At 33.3% G+C, this 19,351-nt stretch overlaps 1 protein-coding gene across 1 annotated transcript in view; it reads right to left on the reverse strand.

Annotated features, from left to right (window-relative positions):
• The window catches only part of LOC137407192 (neurobeachin-like protein 1), an 80,692-nt gene that overhangs the window by 47,935 nt on the left and 13,406 nt on the right, over window positions 1-19,351 (reverse strand). Inside the window, exons 8-25 of the mRNA XM_068093794.1 lie at window positions 18,872-19,133; window positions 18,145-18,254; window positions 17,942-18,043; window positions 17,691-17,782; window positions 15,209-15,341; window positions 14,849-14,956; window positions 14,612-14,746; window positions 13,821-13,974; window positions 12,589-12,659; window positions 12,307-12,399; window positions 8,788-8,860; window positions 7,234-7,352; window positions 5,698-5,857; window positions 3,969-4,083; window positions 3,499-3,637; window positions 2,845-3,003; window positions 782-929; window positions 204-283 (exon numbers count right to left, since the gene is read on the reverse strand). Coding sequence (XP_067949895.1) covers window positions 204-283; window positions 782-929; window positions 2,845-3,003; window positions 3,499-3,637; window positions 3,969-4,083; window positions 5,698-5,857; window positions 7,234-7,352; window positions 8,788-8,860; window positions 12,307-12,399; window positions 12,589-12,659; window positions 13,821-13,974; window positions 14,612-14,746; window positions 14,849-14,956; window positions 15,209-15,341; window positions 17,691-17,782; window positions 17,942-18,043; window positions 18,145-18,254; window positions 18,872-19,133 — 2,253 coding nt within the window. The remainder of the gene's footprint in view (window positions 1-203; window positions 284-781; window positions 930-2,844; window positions 3,004-3,498; window positions 3,638-3,968; window positions 4,084-5,697; window positions 5,858-7,233; window positions 7,353-8,787; window positions 8,861-12,306; window positions 12,400-12,588; window positions 12,660-13,820; window positions 13,975-14,611; window positions 14,747-14,848; window positions 14,957-15,208; window positions 15,342-17,690; window positions 17,783-17,941; window positions 18,044-18,144; window positions 18,255-18,871; window positions 19,134-19,351) is intronic.

Genomic DNA, 19,351 nt, shown 5'->3' on the forward strand with positions numbered 1-19,351 from the left:
CATGTTTATAGTCATTATTTCCACTTAAAGACAATCAAGGCAACTTCACCATTAGACTCAGGCATGACCAGCCAAGATGATAGAGCAACAATGCTCTTAAAAACACGCACAGCGTCTGCTTACAGTAAACAAAGAAGACACTATATTCAGTCCTCGAGTGATTCCTCACACAGACATAATTTAACAAATGTTTAGATACCAACCTTAAACGAAATGTATAGCTTGGAGTCGAGAGAAGCCTGACCAGCAAGAGCCCCCATCAACAGGAAGTTTGAAACCGCTTCTGTAAATGTTTAAACCAGCAACGCTTTACAGAGTTTTTGATCAAGTGAAAATATTTCTCATGAGATCATGGGAAATTTGAAACCGCTTCTGTAAATGTTTAAACAAGCAAATCTTTACAGAGTTTTAGATCAAGTGACAAGATTTCTTATGAGATAGCCATACAGACAAAATAAAGCTTTAGTAAAAAACTGTTTGATTATACAACATAAATGTTGTCTTAGTTTATGGAAACCAAATATATAACTATCCCGCACTTAGGCATCAAGTTAGCTGATAATTTTTAATGACGTTTTGCCTCCTTGCATGCAACGTTAAGAACATCTAATGGTCATGGTAACCTGTTGAATAACAAGTAGTCTGCATAAGTAAAACAAGACTTTATAAAGATAAAATGCATAGCAGTATATGTTGCATAAAATGGAATCTTATCTTCTCATGAATCTTAATTTAGCTTGATCTTAAGCATCTGTAAACATAGATAAAAAAGGTAATCCACCTTGCTCTCCACTCTCTTCTATGATGTCAAAGACAGCTCGTGTGAGCCGTTCACTGGGAGACCGGAGCTGACCAATAAGGCCTTTCATAATCCAATAGTTCTCTCCCTTTTTGCTAGACTGTGTGCTGACAAGCAACATTCTAATAATCTGTCAGAAAAAGAAATTCTGAGCATTGAAAAAAATTCTCGCTCACAACTTAAAACTAACCAATGTAAGCTAAAGTTCTAGTTATAAAATACAGCAAAAATTTTTAATCTATCTAAAAACTTAAAAAACGTCAACTTACCATTTGATATATCATGGCCTTTTGAAAAAACAACTAGGAAAGAAAGTCTACTATCAGTAACTGGCTAGAAAATAAGCTTAACTCACTTTCCCTATAAAAAAGTGAGAACAGGTTTTGAACAAAATATGTGCACACAGTAAGCCATTTTTTAAATTGGACAGTCAGCCACTTTAATAAGCATCTAAAAGTGTAAAATATAAAACCAGCAATATATATTTTTTATTAGACACGACAGCAATGATGCTGCAAACTAAATTCCTAAACACTATATACAGGTATATATACAGGTATATATACAGGTATATATACAGGTATATATACAGGTATATATACAGGTATATATACAGGTATATATACAGGTATATATACAGGTATATATACAGGTATATATACAGGTATATATACAGGTATATATACAGGTATATATACAGGTATATATACAGGTATATATACAGGTATATATACAGGTATATATACAGGTATATATACAGGTATATATACAGGTATATATACAGGTATATATACAGGTATATATACAGGTATATATACAGGTATATATACAGGTATATATGCAGGTATATATGCAGGTATATATGCAGGTATATATATAGGTATATATACAGGTATATATACAGGTATATATACAGGTATATATACAGGTATATATACAAGTATATATACAGGTATATATACAGGTATATATACAGGTATATATACAGGTATATAATGTGTATATAATGTGTATATAATGTGTATATATATAATGTGTATATATAGACATATATATAAATATATATATAAATAAATATATATAAATATATATATAAATATATATATATATATTTTTTTTTCTTTTATTGATAATCAGTTTCAGAGTAAAAAAAATACTCTAAAATATACTTCATACAAATTTCAACAAATATTTTTTTAATTATCAACTTAATCTTTTAAATGTTCTGTTGTAACGAAATTGAGGATTAGGTTGCTTTTAAGGTGAGAGGAATGACAACAGTTAAACAAATTTACCAAACCTTATAGAGACTAATAGAGCCTCAGAGATATTATTAGACACCAGCAGGAGGAAACAGACAACGAAGAGACTATCCATATATCGAGCGCAAAGGTAAATTTCACCCAGCTATACAACGGTATACTGCTATACAACGGTGTTACAGCAAAGGAGAAGTTTATGTAGAGCAAAATTCTACTTGTTTCTACTTAAAAACAGCCAGCATTACTTCGTGCAATGTTTGAGCTTTAAACTTAAGCCTACAGTATGCTAATATATTTCTATATTCGCCTGCCTTTTTCCCTCATTTTAGTTCCTTTTCTTTGCGTTATGAGTAATTAATATTTGATAATTGCTCTTACTGACAATTACCAAATCAATTGAGTCCACTTTTAAAGATTTGCATTGCAGAATTACAAAGGTTAGGTAAGCGATAGACAAGCAAATATACGTGATTTTTAAACGATGTAGGTAGAGATATCACACTTCATTTGACTGCTACTAAAAAGATTTTTACATCAGGTTAAGCGCCTATTAAAGCTCTAATATATCAGGTTAAGAATAATTTGGGTAGCACTACTTTTGAGCCAACTAATAGATGAATTAAGTAGAAATCATTCATATGTTATTTTTGCAAAAGGTAACTTGTGGCACCCAAAAATCAACTCGAATATTTTAAAAAGAAGTTTATACTTTTGTTTCTATGCAGTTGAGGATTCTGACAATGGTCATCACAAGAAACAATATGCTCAATTCTAGACACATACCTCTCCTACTAGTAATTGCGCTTTTTCCAGAGTAGTGCTGCTGCCTGCCAGTATGGGATATAGAAAACAGGAGTTGTCGCTCTCCGACAAGCTGATATGCAGGCTGCCATTTTGGTCAAGGGTGAGCAACTCCTGCAGCAACTCAAGGGCTTTCAGCATCTTCACAAAATTATAAGAAAAACAATTGAAATTTTTTCATAAGAAGGATAATAAAATATAATACAAATAATAATAAATCATGTTATAAAATGCCTTTACTGGCTACCATTTGTAAAACTTTTTAAAATACCTTGAAGAAAGCCTATATAATACCTGTCACATCATAAATGAGAATAAAGAAAACCTTACACAAAATGTTAGCAGGTTGTTTCAGAAAGTATCGGTATTTTTCTATCATTTACAATTTCACTTATGTTTGAGTTGATCTGACTGATAAAATTTGACAGTTTGGAATGGGTCTTGATCATTTTAACCTTAAGCAAATTTAGTCAACTTTCTTCTTGAAACATGCCTGCAGCCTGATTACCTCAAACATAAAAAATCACAAATGATAAAACAATACTAATACTTTCTGATAGTTTACTAACATTTTGTGCAAGTTCATGTTAAAGCGATGCTAATATTTACATTAAGGTTACTTACATAGACACTTACCACATTATCAGGAGTTGAATGAATGAAAAAGAGAATTGACTGCACTTCTTCCTTCACTATATTGACTTGCAGATAAAACTTGATGATGTCGAACAGTTCATCTCTGATGGATTTAGCTGGATTTTCATATCCATCTTGACTGTAAAGGAAGAACTTAGCAACAATTATGCTGAGTTAAAAAGAGTAAAACAATAAAAAAGTGTAAAGATTTACCTTTTCATATTGTTAATTTTAAAAATCGTTGATATGAATATTTTCCAGTTGTAAATTTTCATAAAACTTTGATTTATTGCATTGTATACACGCATGACATTTGAGGCATAAAATTTTTAATAATTGGAACTTCATAAAAATATTTTTAAGCTAGTAATTATGCAGTACAGCTGGACATTAGTAATACACTATCAGTTTGTCATTGCAGTTTCTTTTGAATCTGCTAAAATTTTAGATTAACATGCCGAGTTTCTTACCAGTAGAATTGTCTGATTACATCCAAAATGAATTGAACTCCAAATCTGCTTTTGAAGTCTGGCCGTGTATGAGTACTCCCCATCTTGATGACACTGTTGACATACTGCGCGTGATCTGCATAAGAAGTCGAAACATAATTAACCGCTATGGGCCCATTACTGAAATATATAAAGCGAAAAAGTGGTGATGAGGTACATTGTGTCTATTTGAGTGTCAACTAGACGTTTTTATTGATCCAATCATCTGTGCGCAGGGCTGAGTCACGTGGGTTGTGGTGAGTCACAATGTGTGCTGCACTATGAGTGAATGTGCCAGGTAGAGTTACAGGATAATTTTACGGTAAAACGCCATGACCAGGGCCGTAGAGATCAACTTCCTGGTCACCAGATCAAGCCTTCCTGCCATCGGATAAGGCTTGGTCACCAATGAGAACACTCGGACGATCCAGTAACATGAACAGAAAACGTAGCGTAAATAAATAGAAAACTGGACAAAGCCTAATAAAAGAAGAATCGTATAAAAGAAGCAAGATGCCATCCTTTTGGTGAGTTGTATTGCGCACCCGCTCTCTGCATGTATGTTCATAGTTTATGACTTGACACTCATGTATATTTAATATATATATACATATATATATATATATATTATAAAAATATATACTGGTGGCTAACACTGGATGTGTTTATTGTATGAATGTCTTGTGGGTATTATATATATATTTATATTACTTTATTGGCAATAATTTCATTTTAAAAACAAATGTTGTTTTCAACTTATGCAATACAACAATAGTGAAACAACAACAAAAAAAAAAAAAAGGTCAACAGTTAACTACTAAAATCAAATATATAGTTTGACGAATGGTGTTGGTTTCCTTTACTCTCTTCAAATAAAGAGTAATGGGAACTGGCAGTTTTCTTTACAATAAGTTACAACTTTTTTCTGAACTGTGCCTTATTGGTTTAAGATACATGTAGAGTGCATTCCGATCTTTTAAAGATATTTTTGATTTTTTAAGACCGGAGCATATCATTTATATCTAAACCAAAGCTTACCCTTTGTTGTTAGTAATTGTAAAAATCATTCACTTGTATATTATATTATATATTATATTGTTCAGTAATAATTCTTCATATAATTTTGTTGATTTATGTATATTGTAAGTTGATAACAAAATACAATTAGGAACCCATATGCCAGGCTTATTAGCTTTAAAAATTGATATAGTAATATAATCCTTTATGTTAATCACAAACTCGTCAAATTTAGATTTTGATGTTTGTCCATTTGAAAATCTTGAAAAATATGTTTTTGCAAACGTACAATAACTCACAACAACCTGTAATATTTTAAATTAACTTACGATAACTGACAAAGACTTATTATAACTTACAATAAGTTACAATAACGTACAATAATTTACAATAACTTACAGCAACTTATAACAACTTACAATAACTTGCAATAACTTACAACAACTTGCAATAACTTACAATAATTTATAATAACTTGCAACAACTTACAATAATTTGCAACAATTTAGGATAACTTACAGTAACTTACAATAACTTATAACAACCTACGATAACTTATATTAACTTACAATAATTATAACAACTTACAATAACTCGCAATAGCTTACAGTAAGTTACAATAACTTACAATAGCTTGTGACAGCTTGCGCTACTGAATGTTTAAGATATGATATTTGCTGAACTTCTAACTCACCAAATTTGACTTCCCAACTTTGAGAGGCATTCCATATGCTGAAGTCCATAAGAACATGCTGAAGAATGGAGTCATAGAGGGCAGTGTTTTGCTGGAATGATACGTTTAGTGCATACTGCACTGCTTTCAGCGTAAATTTATCAATTAGCTGCCCATCCACCTGTACCCAAGAATGTTGAATACAAGTTATGTTCATAACTAACAATTTTTTTGAAAAAATTATGTACATGTACTGTGATAGGGGTGTTGCAAAAAGTCTTTTAACAAAACCTTTAAAGGTTGACTTGCAACAAAATTTGCATAACAGTTATTTGGTATAAAAATATTCACCATATCTTACTCTGCTGTGTTGTAGGTGCAAACTATGTGAAAATGTGACTGCGAGCTTCTAAAAGCTCAAAACCAAACAGTTCATTGCTGCCATCACGAAACTGTTGTAGATTGGAATCCCTTTCCAAAACGGCTCAAATAGGGCGTAGCTGAACAAGATGGTTTCTGTTTACATTTTCATGCAACCCCATTCGTCGAAATATTTTTACAAATATAGTTCACACATTCAATACAACCATGCCTATTGTTCTTACGCATCTATTTCATCATCATTGTAATGCTGTCAGTTTGAGCACTGATATCTCAAAACCCACCGCAAAAATCCGTTTAACTTTTTTAACCTTAGCTCGAAGGAGTGCATATCATCTTCGGATGAACATGATGAACCTGTTGTTCACCTGTGATGGTTGAAAGTCACATGACCAGATTACCACTAGATGATTAGACCAAGCCGAAACAAAACTGTAGAGTAGCGAGCATCTATATTTGATACGGGGTCTTTGGTAAAACCCGAAATGTTTGTCATAAACTGGGGCTACCAGAAGTTTTATATTGAGCCTTTTATTGGCCTTTCAATTCACGTGAGAACATCACGTGTCATAACAGTAACCAAATCGTTTGAGTCTGTCAGATAAATAAATTGATTCCTATCTACAGCGGGTTTGTGATGGCGGCGATTAACTGTTTGTTTTTGAGCTTTTAAGAGCTTGTAATCTCATTTCCACATAACTTTTACCTACAGCAGAGTAAAACATGATGAATCTTTTGACACCAAATAACTGCAATGTGAATTTTGTTGCAAGTCAACCTTTAAGTAACTAAACAAAATATTGCAGAGAATCGTAGTGTAGATACCTTTTTTGTTTTTCTTTAGCAACATATTTTCAAGTTTTAACCATAATCTAACTAGCTCTAATCCCACTTTTTACAGATAATAATACATTGTTGTCCATGAACACTACTAGTTTACAAAATATTGTTATAGTACAACCGTTTTTACCTTTCTACCTTACTTTTCATGACAAAATCACTCCAGGGATATAGGCTATTTATAGGCAAAAATGAGCTCACATTCCTGCCTTACTTCTGATGACAAACCACAATTGTATAGGCTATTTATAAGAACAGAAATGAACCCTCCTTTCCACCTTACTTTTTATGACAAACTCGCTTTTTGTTTTTCCTTACTTGTTTTACAAAACTCACCTTTTGTAGGAGAGCACCGATAGTTGGTATTGAGTTGGTCGCCAGCAACTGTCTTGCATTCTCTTCTGAGTTTTCTATGTAGCTCCCAAGGAACTCGACAAATCTTGACAAACAGTTTTCTGCAGATATAAAATACCTTTGAGATAGTGGATGGGATTAAATAGGTGTGAAATTCAGGCCTTATGCTATTTAAAGCATATTATTCGGTGCATCACTTTCATCACTATTATTATAGTACTAGCTTGAACCAAAATTTGAAATCTGAACATCCTCAGGACAAACTAAAATTTTCATAATATTGTCTGTTACAAACTATGAATATATATTTGAATTTAGTTTGATTTAATGTGTGTGCCAACACAACTTTAGGCGGTGTTATTATTCAACCAATCATGACTATGTCCATATCTGTGAGGCCATGCGAATTTTAATGTATTTTTTAAGCGTTACATCGGAACATCAGTTTGAAAAGAACTTGAATCGGCAGTCTGATGCAACTATACTCCTGCGGCTGTTGACCCTTCTATAGCTTCAAAAAATTTGCTGTAAATTAACTTTATAGGTAAATTAAAAATTCTATTATAATAATGAATTTCAAAAACACTTCAAATATTATATTATCGTTTGCGGTCAAGTTAGGCTAAATAATGCATTAACTTTTGTTAAATTATATGAAACCTTATGTGTGACCTATCTCGTTTGTTGTTAGAATGCTTTCCAAATCTTTACTATAATAAGAGCGGTGCCCATCTGTCTGACTGAAACCACACTAAGAGCATTAGGAAAAAAGATCGCAGCTAACAGGAACCGAACATGAATATTTGAATATTCAACTAAGCACACTACCGTATGCATCATTCAACCTCCTTTGTTATATCTAAGAATACTTGTGCACATAGTTATTACATATGATAGTCTCTTATAGCACACAGGACTGCCAGCTATTAGTCTATATAATTGATGATGAACTTGAACAAAATCTTTTTTATGTTTATTAAAAAATACCGGTATTTTTTATCTTTTGCAGTTGACTAGATGCTTGAAGTGCTTTGACTGCCAATATCATTCAAGATTAAAATTGATAATACTTGATTGAAATTGCAATGTTCATATCAAATGAAAGTGCGATTATTAAACCCAAAGTTACAAAGAGACTAATAGAATAGAGATGAGTAACGCTGTAACTTGAACGTAATAGTAGATGTCAACTATCGCAGTGATTTCAGCTAGTGATGTCATTTCAACATATTTTTTGTGAGCTTTTTAACCTTGTTCAAGTTTTTTTCAATTTTAGTCTTGAAACATCTTGGCAATTAAATCACCTCAAACATACAAAAATTGCAAATAATAGAAAAGTACGAATACTTTCTGATAAAATATACTAAGTTTCTGTGAAAGTTCATTTTTAAGTAACCCAAAGGCAGCATTCTCTTTATCACTTTAATAAAAATATATATCAAGACATTTGTCAGAATAAGCCTTTACAGGTAGGTAAACCTTTTTTGTAAACAGTTGAAAGTCGCAATATTTAGAAGATATGAAGACTTGTCTTACCTCCATCTTCCCAAGAAAGGTCCTCAAGCAATGGAATCAGTACTTGAAATCCTCCGATGCACTGAAAAGCTTCCTGTAAAATTATAGGATACCATTTCTGTTGACAATGAAACAGAGTGACAAAGTGAAAGAGGTAAAATATTGTTAAATACCAGCTCTATTGGCTTACTGTAATAGAGAGGAGGGAGGGTAAAACCTGGTTGCCATATTGCCACGGTTGTTATTGGCTGCGAGACCACGACTGTAATTTTGGGCATCAAAACACTTACAACGCTGGGCTACGGCGACTTCTGTTCACATAAACTGCATCGGTAATAATCGAATAAAAAGTGCTTGCTCACCATGCGACTTTGAAAATGCTGACTTTCACCTTGTACGGTGAATTTTAAGGTTTTGTTTTTGGTTCTTCGCGAGTGTTGAACAGCGCTGAAATCTTGCGTTGATCGCCGGCAGCTACCGTCGGCAATCGGCGCATTGGTTTACATTTCACTGCTGATAGCCCTGCAGGGCTGTCGCTGGTGCTCACGGCGTATATGGGGACCAGGCTTAAGTTGCCAGCAGACTTCAAGCAGACGTGTTTGTAAGCATAAAACTTTGTGCTGACAAAATCAATTCAATACAAATAATAAAATAAAAATACCAAATAACTAAAGGTTCATGTAACGCAACTACTGTATAGTATTTATTGCATCAGTAACACCGCTTGCTGCTTGTCGTTATATCTTTTTGTTTTATGTCTCTATAACATTGACTTGCAAAGCAGCATTGCAAGCGCCTGTAACCAAAAACTTTTATTTAAGCTATAATCAAAATTAATACGCTCACAAAAAACTGTTATGCTATACTCCATAATTGAAATATTGTACTCAAAAATTTGACAGTAGACAATATTTCTAGCAACGGGCTATATGCAGATAGCAGAGTGAGATGGAGCTGGTAACTTGGTTAATTGTAGATTAAGGTGCGTTTGTACTTTATACTATTTTGCAAAGAAACTTTACAGTTTCAAGATAATGTGATCTTTAACTTAAACACTTATTAAAATCTATAGGAATAACTTTACTATTACAAGCCAGAAACTTTAGACTCATAACTTAAACATCACTAGATAGAATATTCCTATTAAATATTTATGATATAATATATTATAAATATTTAATAGGAGTATTTCATATTAATAGGAATATTAATGTATTATATTAATACATACTCAGAGTTAATATTCACCTAATATATCAATTTAATATTTTAGGTGAATATTCACTCTAACATATACACTTCAACATTGAAGCTCCATCCTAGATTTAGAACTATGGGCTGAATAATTCTACACCTACTGCCAATTTAGTGGAAGAAGCTATATGTATATTACTATTATCAACTCATGATAATTCTATAATTTTAGATTCGTGAATTGACTCATCGTAACTTTAGCAGTCAACTTTATTTAGTTTTTTTGAAAAAGCAAGATGGATTCTAGCACAAAAATTTTTCAAGTAGAAGTTAGAAATTTGCAAACAAATTTTTAAGAAACCGACGCTGTGACTAAATATAAAATGCAGAGCTAATCATTGGCACAATGTTTTGTAACTTTCGCTTTGTAAAAACAATCTTTTGTTGGCAAAATCTGTGCGTGATTTCCTTTGTCATAAATAAGAAAAAAACGAGGTGATAATGTCTTTACTTACAATGTGATGTGGTGAGAGCCAGCTGCCTGTGTTTAGGCCAGCTATGCGGCTCGGCGGATAAAGTTGCACCGAATAAAGGAAAAAAGGATCAACTCGATATTCGACAAAAGTGTCAGAGTCTACTCCGACAACAAGGTATGACAGGGAGAACCGCAATCAAGAAGAAACATCTTTATGCTTTTATATATATTTGGCTGTGGCTTTCATGTATACAAATATGCATTTATTTAAAATGAACTTAAACTAAATTAGTAGATTTTATCAAAAAGCACTGTTATTTTGCTACTATTTCCAATTTTTCTGATTTTTCAAGTAATCTGACTGTCAGAAAGTTTTAAGATTGAAATGAACAAAACTTGATCACGATTAAAGCACTAAGAAGAAAAATTTGTGTAAAGTGACAATGCTAGTTGTTACTGGTGAAACAGCTGACATAGAATTTTGCAGACAAGTAGCTGCGTTACGCGCCTCTCGTCTGTCAGTCTCTTTACAGCTATAGACACCATAATCAGACTTTTGTTTGATCTGATCATTTTAACCGCAATCAAGTTTTGTCAAATATAGTATAAATCTATAAATATTATGTCAGGCCAATCATCTCAAACATCTCAAGCAATCGCATATGATAGAAAAATATCAATACATTCTGATTAAATATACTGAAATTTTGAGCAAGTTTATCTTTAGCTTTCATTGCAAGTTATTCTGGAATTTTCGTGGTGCAGTAAATGGGTCGATTGACTTATTTTACATTACATTCATGCTATAGATCCACATGTAATTAGAAACAAATATTGTAACATCAAGTCGCAGGGCTGTACATGTTCACGAGCCACAGAGTTGCTCAAACCACTTTTATATATTGCTCTCAGCGGAATTGAAAAGCTACACGCGGTTCACCTTCTTTAGAAAACATTTCTCTTCAGGAAACAAAACTCAAAATTTTTCATCTCGCTTATCCCTGAAGCCTGAAAATAATTTGTTGCTTATTCGTAATCTTTTTAGCCTTTTCCTGTTTTTTCCATCTTAATCACAGAAGCTGTGTTTTTTATGTAATCTGTTTGATTTGTTTTTATTATTTACTAGAGTAAAACAATCTTTGCTAGAGTTTTTAAAGCAAAGATTTGAGCGATAAAATCTTCAGACAATCAACAAGTCATTCATCAACTAAATACTAATAATTAAGGTCAAAAACCTTTCTTGATGTTGGAAATTTAGAGTTTTTAATTATAAATTTTGACTAAAATAACAACTTTAACGCAATCTCTGTTATACTAAAATATATCTCTGCTATGCTTAGCAACGCTTACATGTTAAAAAAACTTCTTTTAAGGAGATTCGAACTCACAACTTTTGGGGTAGCAGGCTGATACTCTACTAGCCATGGCAAACAACCACCTTTTCACATTTAGTAATTATTGAGCAGGTAAGTATTACACTTGATGGTCTTTCATGTCAGTCCCATGTTCTCGATACCCAGTGCCCCGAAGTGCACCAAAGTACTAATTTAATATTATTTAAATACTATAAGTTAAACCGAGAAGTGGTCCAGAAATAAATAAGCCTCAACACCATTTGTCAGCGGGCAAGCTCTAAAAACCTCTCGCAAGGACTTTTTCATTTAGTGAATCATGGAAAACTAAATAGTCAGTCTCTTTAAACAATTATTTCAAGATACAACTAATTTCTTTCTTTGTCTATGAAGGTTTGCGATACTGCGTGTATACACTTTTTTACGATGTCGCATTCAGATGAGGAACCTCGTAGCTACAATGTCTAATTGAAGTGTAAACATTAGTTTGGCTAGGGTGGCGAGCATAGTAAGACTTACCGTTATACCCCAGTTGAGGCATGTTTGTGTTTCAGCGATGATGCTATCCATGTTTGATTTGCTTATCTTCCATCCACTTTCACTTCTGCACATCTGCCAAGGTACAGCTCTGGGTTTAAAACATGCATATGTAGTTCTTGATGGGTGCTTCAAAGCGTAGCAATGGTATAGTCAGTTAGTCTAACACTTTTTTATTATGCAAACAAAAAGTTAGGTAAATCAACAATTTGATCAATCAATAAATGTGCACTTACAGACGGCTTTGATTGAAGGATCTCTTACCTTTGGATGGAGAAAAAAAACAAGCTTAGATTTAACGTCACGGTCACAGAATACTTCTATGTGGTTAGCACCTGCAAAATATATCTTTATCGTTATCGAAAACTTCTTAAAACCTAAAGACAAAGGTTTTGAATAAAAAAGAAAAATAGGTCGATCAAATCAAAAAAGGCCACTCGAATGGAAAATATCTAAATTAAATAAACTATTAAGCTACATGGTCAGATTTGTGCGCTCCCAATAGTTATATTTTCTTAAGAAATTGTAACCTCTAACTCACTGCGAGCTTGCACAGCTGGCAGCAATGTTTGTCACACACTTGTTAAGTGTCAATTAAGACAGCGGTGAGTCTTTCTATTCTAGTCAATTGCAAGTACCCTATATAAACAGAGTTGGCAAGAACCTGCCCTACTAGTCAACTGTGTGTAGCCTGTATGGACAGTGTCCCCAAGAACCTGCAATACTAATCAATTGCTTGTACCCTGTAAGTACAGAGTTGGCAAGAAGCTGCACCACTAGTCAACTGCATGCACCCTATATGAGGAGAGTAAGCAAGAACCTGTATTAGTTGACAAAGAAATCTAGCAATGCATTTTCTTCTTTAAGTTTTAATGTTTAATGCACAAAGTATTTTTTGTATTCGATTTATGAATCCTATCTTAAATCACCTGCATGCCTAACTTCATACAGTTTATCAAATAAATAGTTGATTATCTGTAAAATCTTTAGTTGCAGTGGGATTATGTTGCTTCAAACTGAATAACACAGCTGTAGAAAAATTATACGCATTATCCAAAAAAGTTTGACAACAAACAATCATTGTAGAATGGAACACACTTTAACATTGCAAGTTTTTTTCTAAACTGCTATAAGTTTGAACTGCTGCAATTTTCTTTCAAAGTAAAGCTTAATTTTTGTTCTCCTGCTTTTAAAATATAAGTACCTTGAAAAAGTTGTGCTGCCTTTAACGTACTTGTACCAGTGCTGTTAGGCTTTATTAGTTATTATCCTGAAATACAAACTTGCTTTTGCTTTAGTGACTATTAGTAGGCTTTCTTAGTCAAACTAGAAGCCAATTTTTTACAGTCGATATGCAATTGTCTAAGGTATAAGGTTATGTGTGCAAAAGGCTAGAGAACATAATCATGCACCTGAACACATGTTGAATTTTGTCCAAGATTGTGGCCAAACAACACATGTTTATGTAATAAAGGCTATGCTCTCACAAAACTTACCTTCTCTGTGCATCTGGGTAACATGGCAATTTTCAAGCGGTTTCTTAAATAATGCAATTGAACTCATCTCTCCATCAAATGGAGAAAGGTCACCAAATAGCTCTTGGAGGTCAGCTGAACTGGTTTCAGTTAGACATTCCTCAGCAGAGGAAACCTGCAAATCAATTAGCTAGTCTGTGTATTCATGCTCTAATAAGGACCATGGTGTGTTGCAGTCTTTAAATCACATACAGTTCTCTACTTGTCAAACTTATAACATTTGACTAAGGAGTCTGTTTAGGCGACTATATATTGTGAAGGAACGGAAGGTGCCCTTACACCAGCAAGATTGGCCAAAATTGCTTTAGTGACAACAAAGCCTGTTTGGTGTTAAACCAAAAACAGTTGTAAAAACGGCTTTGTCCCAGTTGCCGACAAAAGATTAGTAAAATACTGTATACTAAGTTAGTCCATTTTTGAATAGTTTGCATTGACGGAGTGCGCCATGGAATTGGCGCAATGTTAACAGTACCAACAATACAAACAAATGAAATGGATATCGATGTTGTTTTTCATTGACTAAAAAGATGACCCGTTTTTAAGTTCATAGTTTGAGTTGGTATGGGATAAAGTTTTTCAAAAGTGTATATCAAATCGTAAACTGGCTAGAAACTATTCCAACTCTGACTCTCAGTGTGGAAACACAACTACGACAAACCATCCTAGTGTAAACGCACATTGAGTAGTTAATTTATGGAAAGTTTAACCACAAGTTTCAAAGCCTAACAAAGCTCATTCTAATGCCAACATACTGAGGAAGTCCAAAGCAACGTGGATGAGAGCCTCTTGACGAGTGATTTCACAGAGCTCGCTGCGTGCTTTCGAGGAGGAACTAAATTTCTAGTGGGTTGGTCATCACAGAAAGTTCCAATTGAAAATGAGAATTTCTGTAAAGAAATGCATTGTATAGCCAATGACATGTAATTTATTCAATCATTAGATACCTCCCAACCGTATGAAGTCAAAAGGCAAAGAGATAATAAACATACTCCTTGTAGAGAAAGTTGAACAGAAGTTGAACAACTCAAAGGTTCACCGTCAACATACACTGCAACTTTCCATCCGTCCTTCTGTTTGTGCACTACATCCAGCATGTGCTAAAACAATACTATAATATAGCTGAGAAAAAATATTAACACCGTTGAGTACGAAAGTGTTATTACAAAAGCAGTTACATTTAGTAAATACATTTGCAGGAAAATATTTGAATTTTGCTTGCAAACAAACTGGTTGCATACAAAAGTGGGTTCAGCAAAGTCGTTTGATGGTAATTTATTGAAAAGTTCCTCTGGTTACTAGCCTTATACCAGCCTGTTATTGCCAATACTGTTAGCGACTTTTAATCTTACCCATTGGTTATCAGCGAGCTCAACTGGTACTTTATGTAAGAAATGTCGGTAACTATCAGCTCGGAGAGTCACATATAGAGAGCCTGTATTGTCCACAAAGGCCTCGAACCCTCCACCAGAATCTGACTGTACGCTGCAGTAAATAGTTAACGTATTTGAATAGCTCCTCCAATTCATAGCTACTTCAAATACATCGAAAAACAGTCAAGTGATAGACCAGAATGCAGAGACATGCATCCTCAAGATATTGTTATTTACTAGCTACCACTTTGAATTTTGACAACAGATGTATACATTTCTACACTAATTTATTTTAGATCGATAACTGGGTTTGAGAAGATTTGCTGATTTTAAGGTTGTTAGTCAAAAATAATTATGTCACTAATATGTGAGAGCTACATAAAATGAAGTAGTTCTGTGTGAAAAAATAACTAAACTATATCTATACAAATGAATAATGATAAAATTAGATACATAGTTGATAGAGTTACGTAGAACTACATGATTGGGAGAATTTTGCGTAATTATCTACTCCTGTAGAAGATAACTGCAAATATGAATCGCATGAGACTAGATGATTATATACAAAGGTTTTATAAAAGTAAATTTGTATACATAACAGTAACATGGGTTTAGGTACCCCAATATGACTGTTGAATAGGATTAGGTATCTATATCTAAGAGTTTGGTAAAAGTATATTGCTTCGCGGCAAAGTAATTTGTGATTAGATATTTAGATCTTATATAAAATGTAAATACTTGCAAATGAGACATAAAAACATATTGTTTCATGTAAAAGTTGAAAAGAAAATGAGAGTTGTGTGTACGAGTTAGATAAGAAGCTAGTATTAACTATTATTAAGCCCAGCGATGAGTTGATTCCTTTTATTTTCAGTCAGATTTTTCTCAGCTGATTATATAAGAGACTAGTTCTTAAAAGATTCTCAAAAAAGTTTTCAAGAAAAGTCTTCAAAAACCAGAAAAAGTTTTGAAATCGAATATTTTTAAAAGCCTAGAAGAAGGCATAAAAGGTATGTGTATAATGTTCGAATAAAATTGGACAAAAATGTGTAAAAGTGCAGCGTTTAAACCAGAATAATAGACAGACACGATGACAAAGAGAAATTTATTGTTACAGATATTACACCGATAAATCTACAAGTATGTAAATTAACAGACACAGACACATGCACACAATAGCAAAGAAGCGTTTGTTAATGTAGGTTACTAATTTTACAAGCTAAATAAACTAGATGGTCTAAGATAAGAAAATAATCTATATATAAATATCAAAGTTGGTCATCGCCAGTTGTCGTTATTGTCTGTAATCATTCGGTGTCTGTTCAGCTATAGCGGTTAAAATCTAGTGATGAAAAATGTGTACTGCAGAAGATTTGATTTCAACATCTCCTGTTCACCAGGCGATAGCCTAATCAGCAAAGCTACACAAGATGTAATGAATTCATATGACAATATGAGTTGTTATCTGGGGTTGAAATATGCATAGCACCCTGCACTACACAACAGCATTGAAGCTTTAGCAATACGGATACTAGCTTACTCAAATAGGCCAAGGTCAACTACATTACCTGCCATTGTTTGTAAGCTGTTTTTAATACCTGTGCAATGCCAAGCATTTGGCTAATCGTTACTATAGTATGAGCTGTGTCACCTGTCCGTCTTTCCAAAACTACTCTAAGCCATGCCAAAAGCAACAGGAAAAATATTGCACCAAACAAGAATCAAACCAGATATTCCGATCATCAGTTAGGCAGGCTACCATCTGCACCCCTCGACCACCCTTACGCACCTAAGAATAATTGCGCACATACTTATTATGTATGGGGGTCTTTCACGGCCTGCGGGACTGCCAGCCTATTAGTATATATAATAGCTGTATAAGCTAAGATAACTGTATGAAAGACTAACTGGATTTTGTGTTGGTACAGTAGATTAGAGTTACATAAGATTCAATACTTCTAAATAAAATTTTATGTAAATTAAATACATTTTAGAGTTGCATAGGATTCAGAAGCCACAATATGAATGTTATATAAAAGCAACTGGCAAAACTTCTGGCGTTGCACGGGTATTAAAAATCAGTTTAGAAACAATGCAGGGTAATGTAACTGCCTGCCACTTGCTATTAGCCTGACTCATTGCCAATGGCTAATTCAAGTAAGCTTACTAATAAGAGCTAACTGCTTGCTTTCACGGTGAAGCATGCATCAAATTATGCTACTGCTCTTCGTGACGTTCTTGTGACAGTCTTTCCTCAATAATAGCAACTGGTAGAGATTATTATTTACAATTCAACATAATTTTATTTAATCAAAGTTAAAGATACAAAATTTCAAAGTTTTCTAAAAATTTAATCCCAATTAAAACGAAATATGTTGAGCCAATCTTTCAAATTATTCTAAAATAAGTTAGCCTATACACATCATTTAAGTTTTTGTTAAAAGCATTATTTTGCACCGACCTGTAGAGGACCCTGCGAGTGCTGCGTTGACTCGTCCTTACACAGAGCCATGTGTGAACTGTAAAACCTGAATTCGGTTTTTCACCTGAGATCTGTAATAGTTATATTTCATGATTCTTCTAATAACTAATAAAACGTTCAAATATTGATATTCTTACACAAACTAATAATAACAAAATCAATGTTTCATCACTGCCCATACATATTATGTGCCTAATATGAATTGTAACACATACTGGTTGATGACTTACAGGTTTAGTTGATAGCGAGGAGAAATAGCAGAAAGCTCGACCAGGTATCTGCTGTTTTGTGATGTATGTGAAAGCCTTAAAAAGCCTCTTCTTAAAAACCTCCTGTAATGAGAGTTAGTTTATCAGCTTGTTGAGTTGATTCAGTGTAACGAATGTCATAATAAACACATCAAACACAGTAAACCAGTAAAAGTAGTGCTTACCAAGCTGAACGCGACGTGTTCAAGCTGAGAGATCTCAACCAAAGCTTTTATTTCTGAAGGTGTAATAGACAATACTCCAAGCTGTTCTATTACGTTCATCAATATACCTGCTGTAATGAACCAATCAGTATACCTGCTGTAATGAACCAACATTACTGGCTTTTAGTTATCAACTCGCAGAAACTGTTTGGAATGTTTTGAAAAAATGTTTTGATATAACAGTTTTATGATTTGGATATGTTTGTTTAGTTGTAAAATGCAATAAAATTATATGTTCTAACATGTAAATAACAATAATAATAATATTGATAACATATTTATATAAGTTCATTTCGCATTGTTGTTTATCATTTCTATAATATATGCAGAGAGATTTTAATTACTAATTAGTAATAATATTAATAGTTTAGTGGTAATAGCATTAATACTTGGTATTAATTCTTTATTATCAATACTATTAATACGAAAAAAAAATTCTGATTGGGTGTTCTGAGTTAGTCCAATAAGTGTATGGGTACGAGTTCGCAGGCAGACGTCAACTCCGAATTCATTTGAAGCATGGAAACCCAGTAATCATGCACAAGTAACCCCATGTATGCAGAGAAAATAGCTATCAGATAATAAGTTTTAACTATTACAAAATGCAATAATTTAAAACTTGATTTGATATAGGCCTAAAAGGTCTAAATTTTGTGTAAATGAACAGTTAACCAATGATTTTACTCACCAGTGATTTTAGAGAAAGTAGCTGATCTCACTGCTCGGCACATGGACTGAATAACAGTCAGCACTATACCATTGTTGCAACATAACATGCGATTCTTCCCTGAGCTACATGTCATCTCATATAATCTGTTGGCAAGCCAGAGCTGCTCAGAAATGTGCTCTATATCTGGCAGCCAGAGAATAAGCACCTTCAGCAAGTCCATATCTTCAATGTTTGCCTCTTTGCAATCCTTCTCACAGTGCTCGAAATTCTTGTCTATCACCTTTAACAAAGATTTAAATAAGAATTTTTAGCACATGATCTAAATAAAACTATACGAATAATACAATAGAGAGTGTAATAAAAAGCAAAACAATCCATTAGTTGATATTTCTTTCACCAATTGTTACAAGTTACCAAAAATATTTTTATATAAGACAAAATGCTAGCAATGTTAGTGAGTTGGTCTGAAATGTAATACTTATTGAATTCTTGGAAGTA

The sequence above is a fragment of the Watersipora subatra genome, chromosome 10, assembly GCF_963576615.1.
Source record: "Watersipora subatra chromosome 10, tzWatSuba1.1, whole genome shotgun sequence".
NCBI classification, from domain to species: domain Eukaryota; kingdom Metazoa; phylum Bryozoa; class Gymnolaemata; order Cheilostomatida; family Watersiporidae; genus Watersipora; species Watersipora subatra.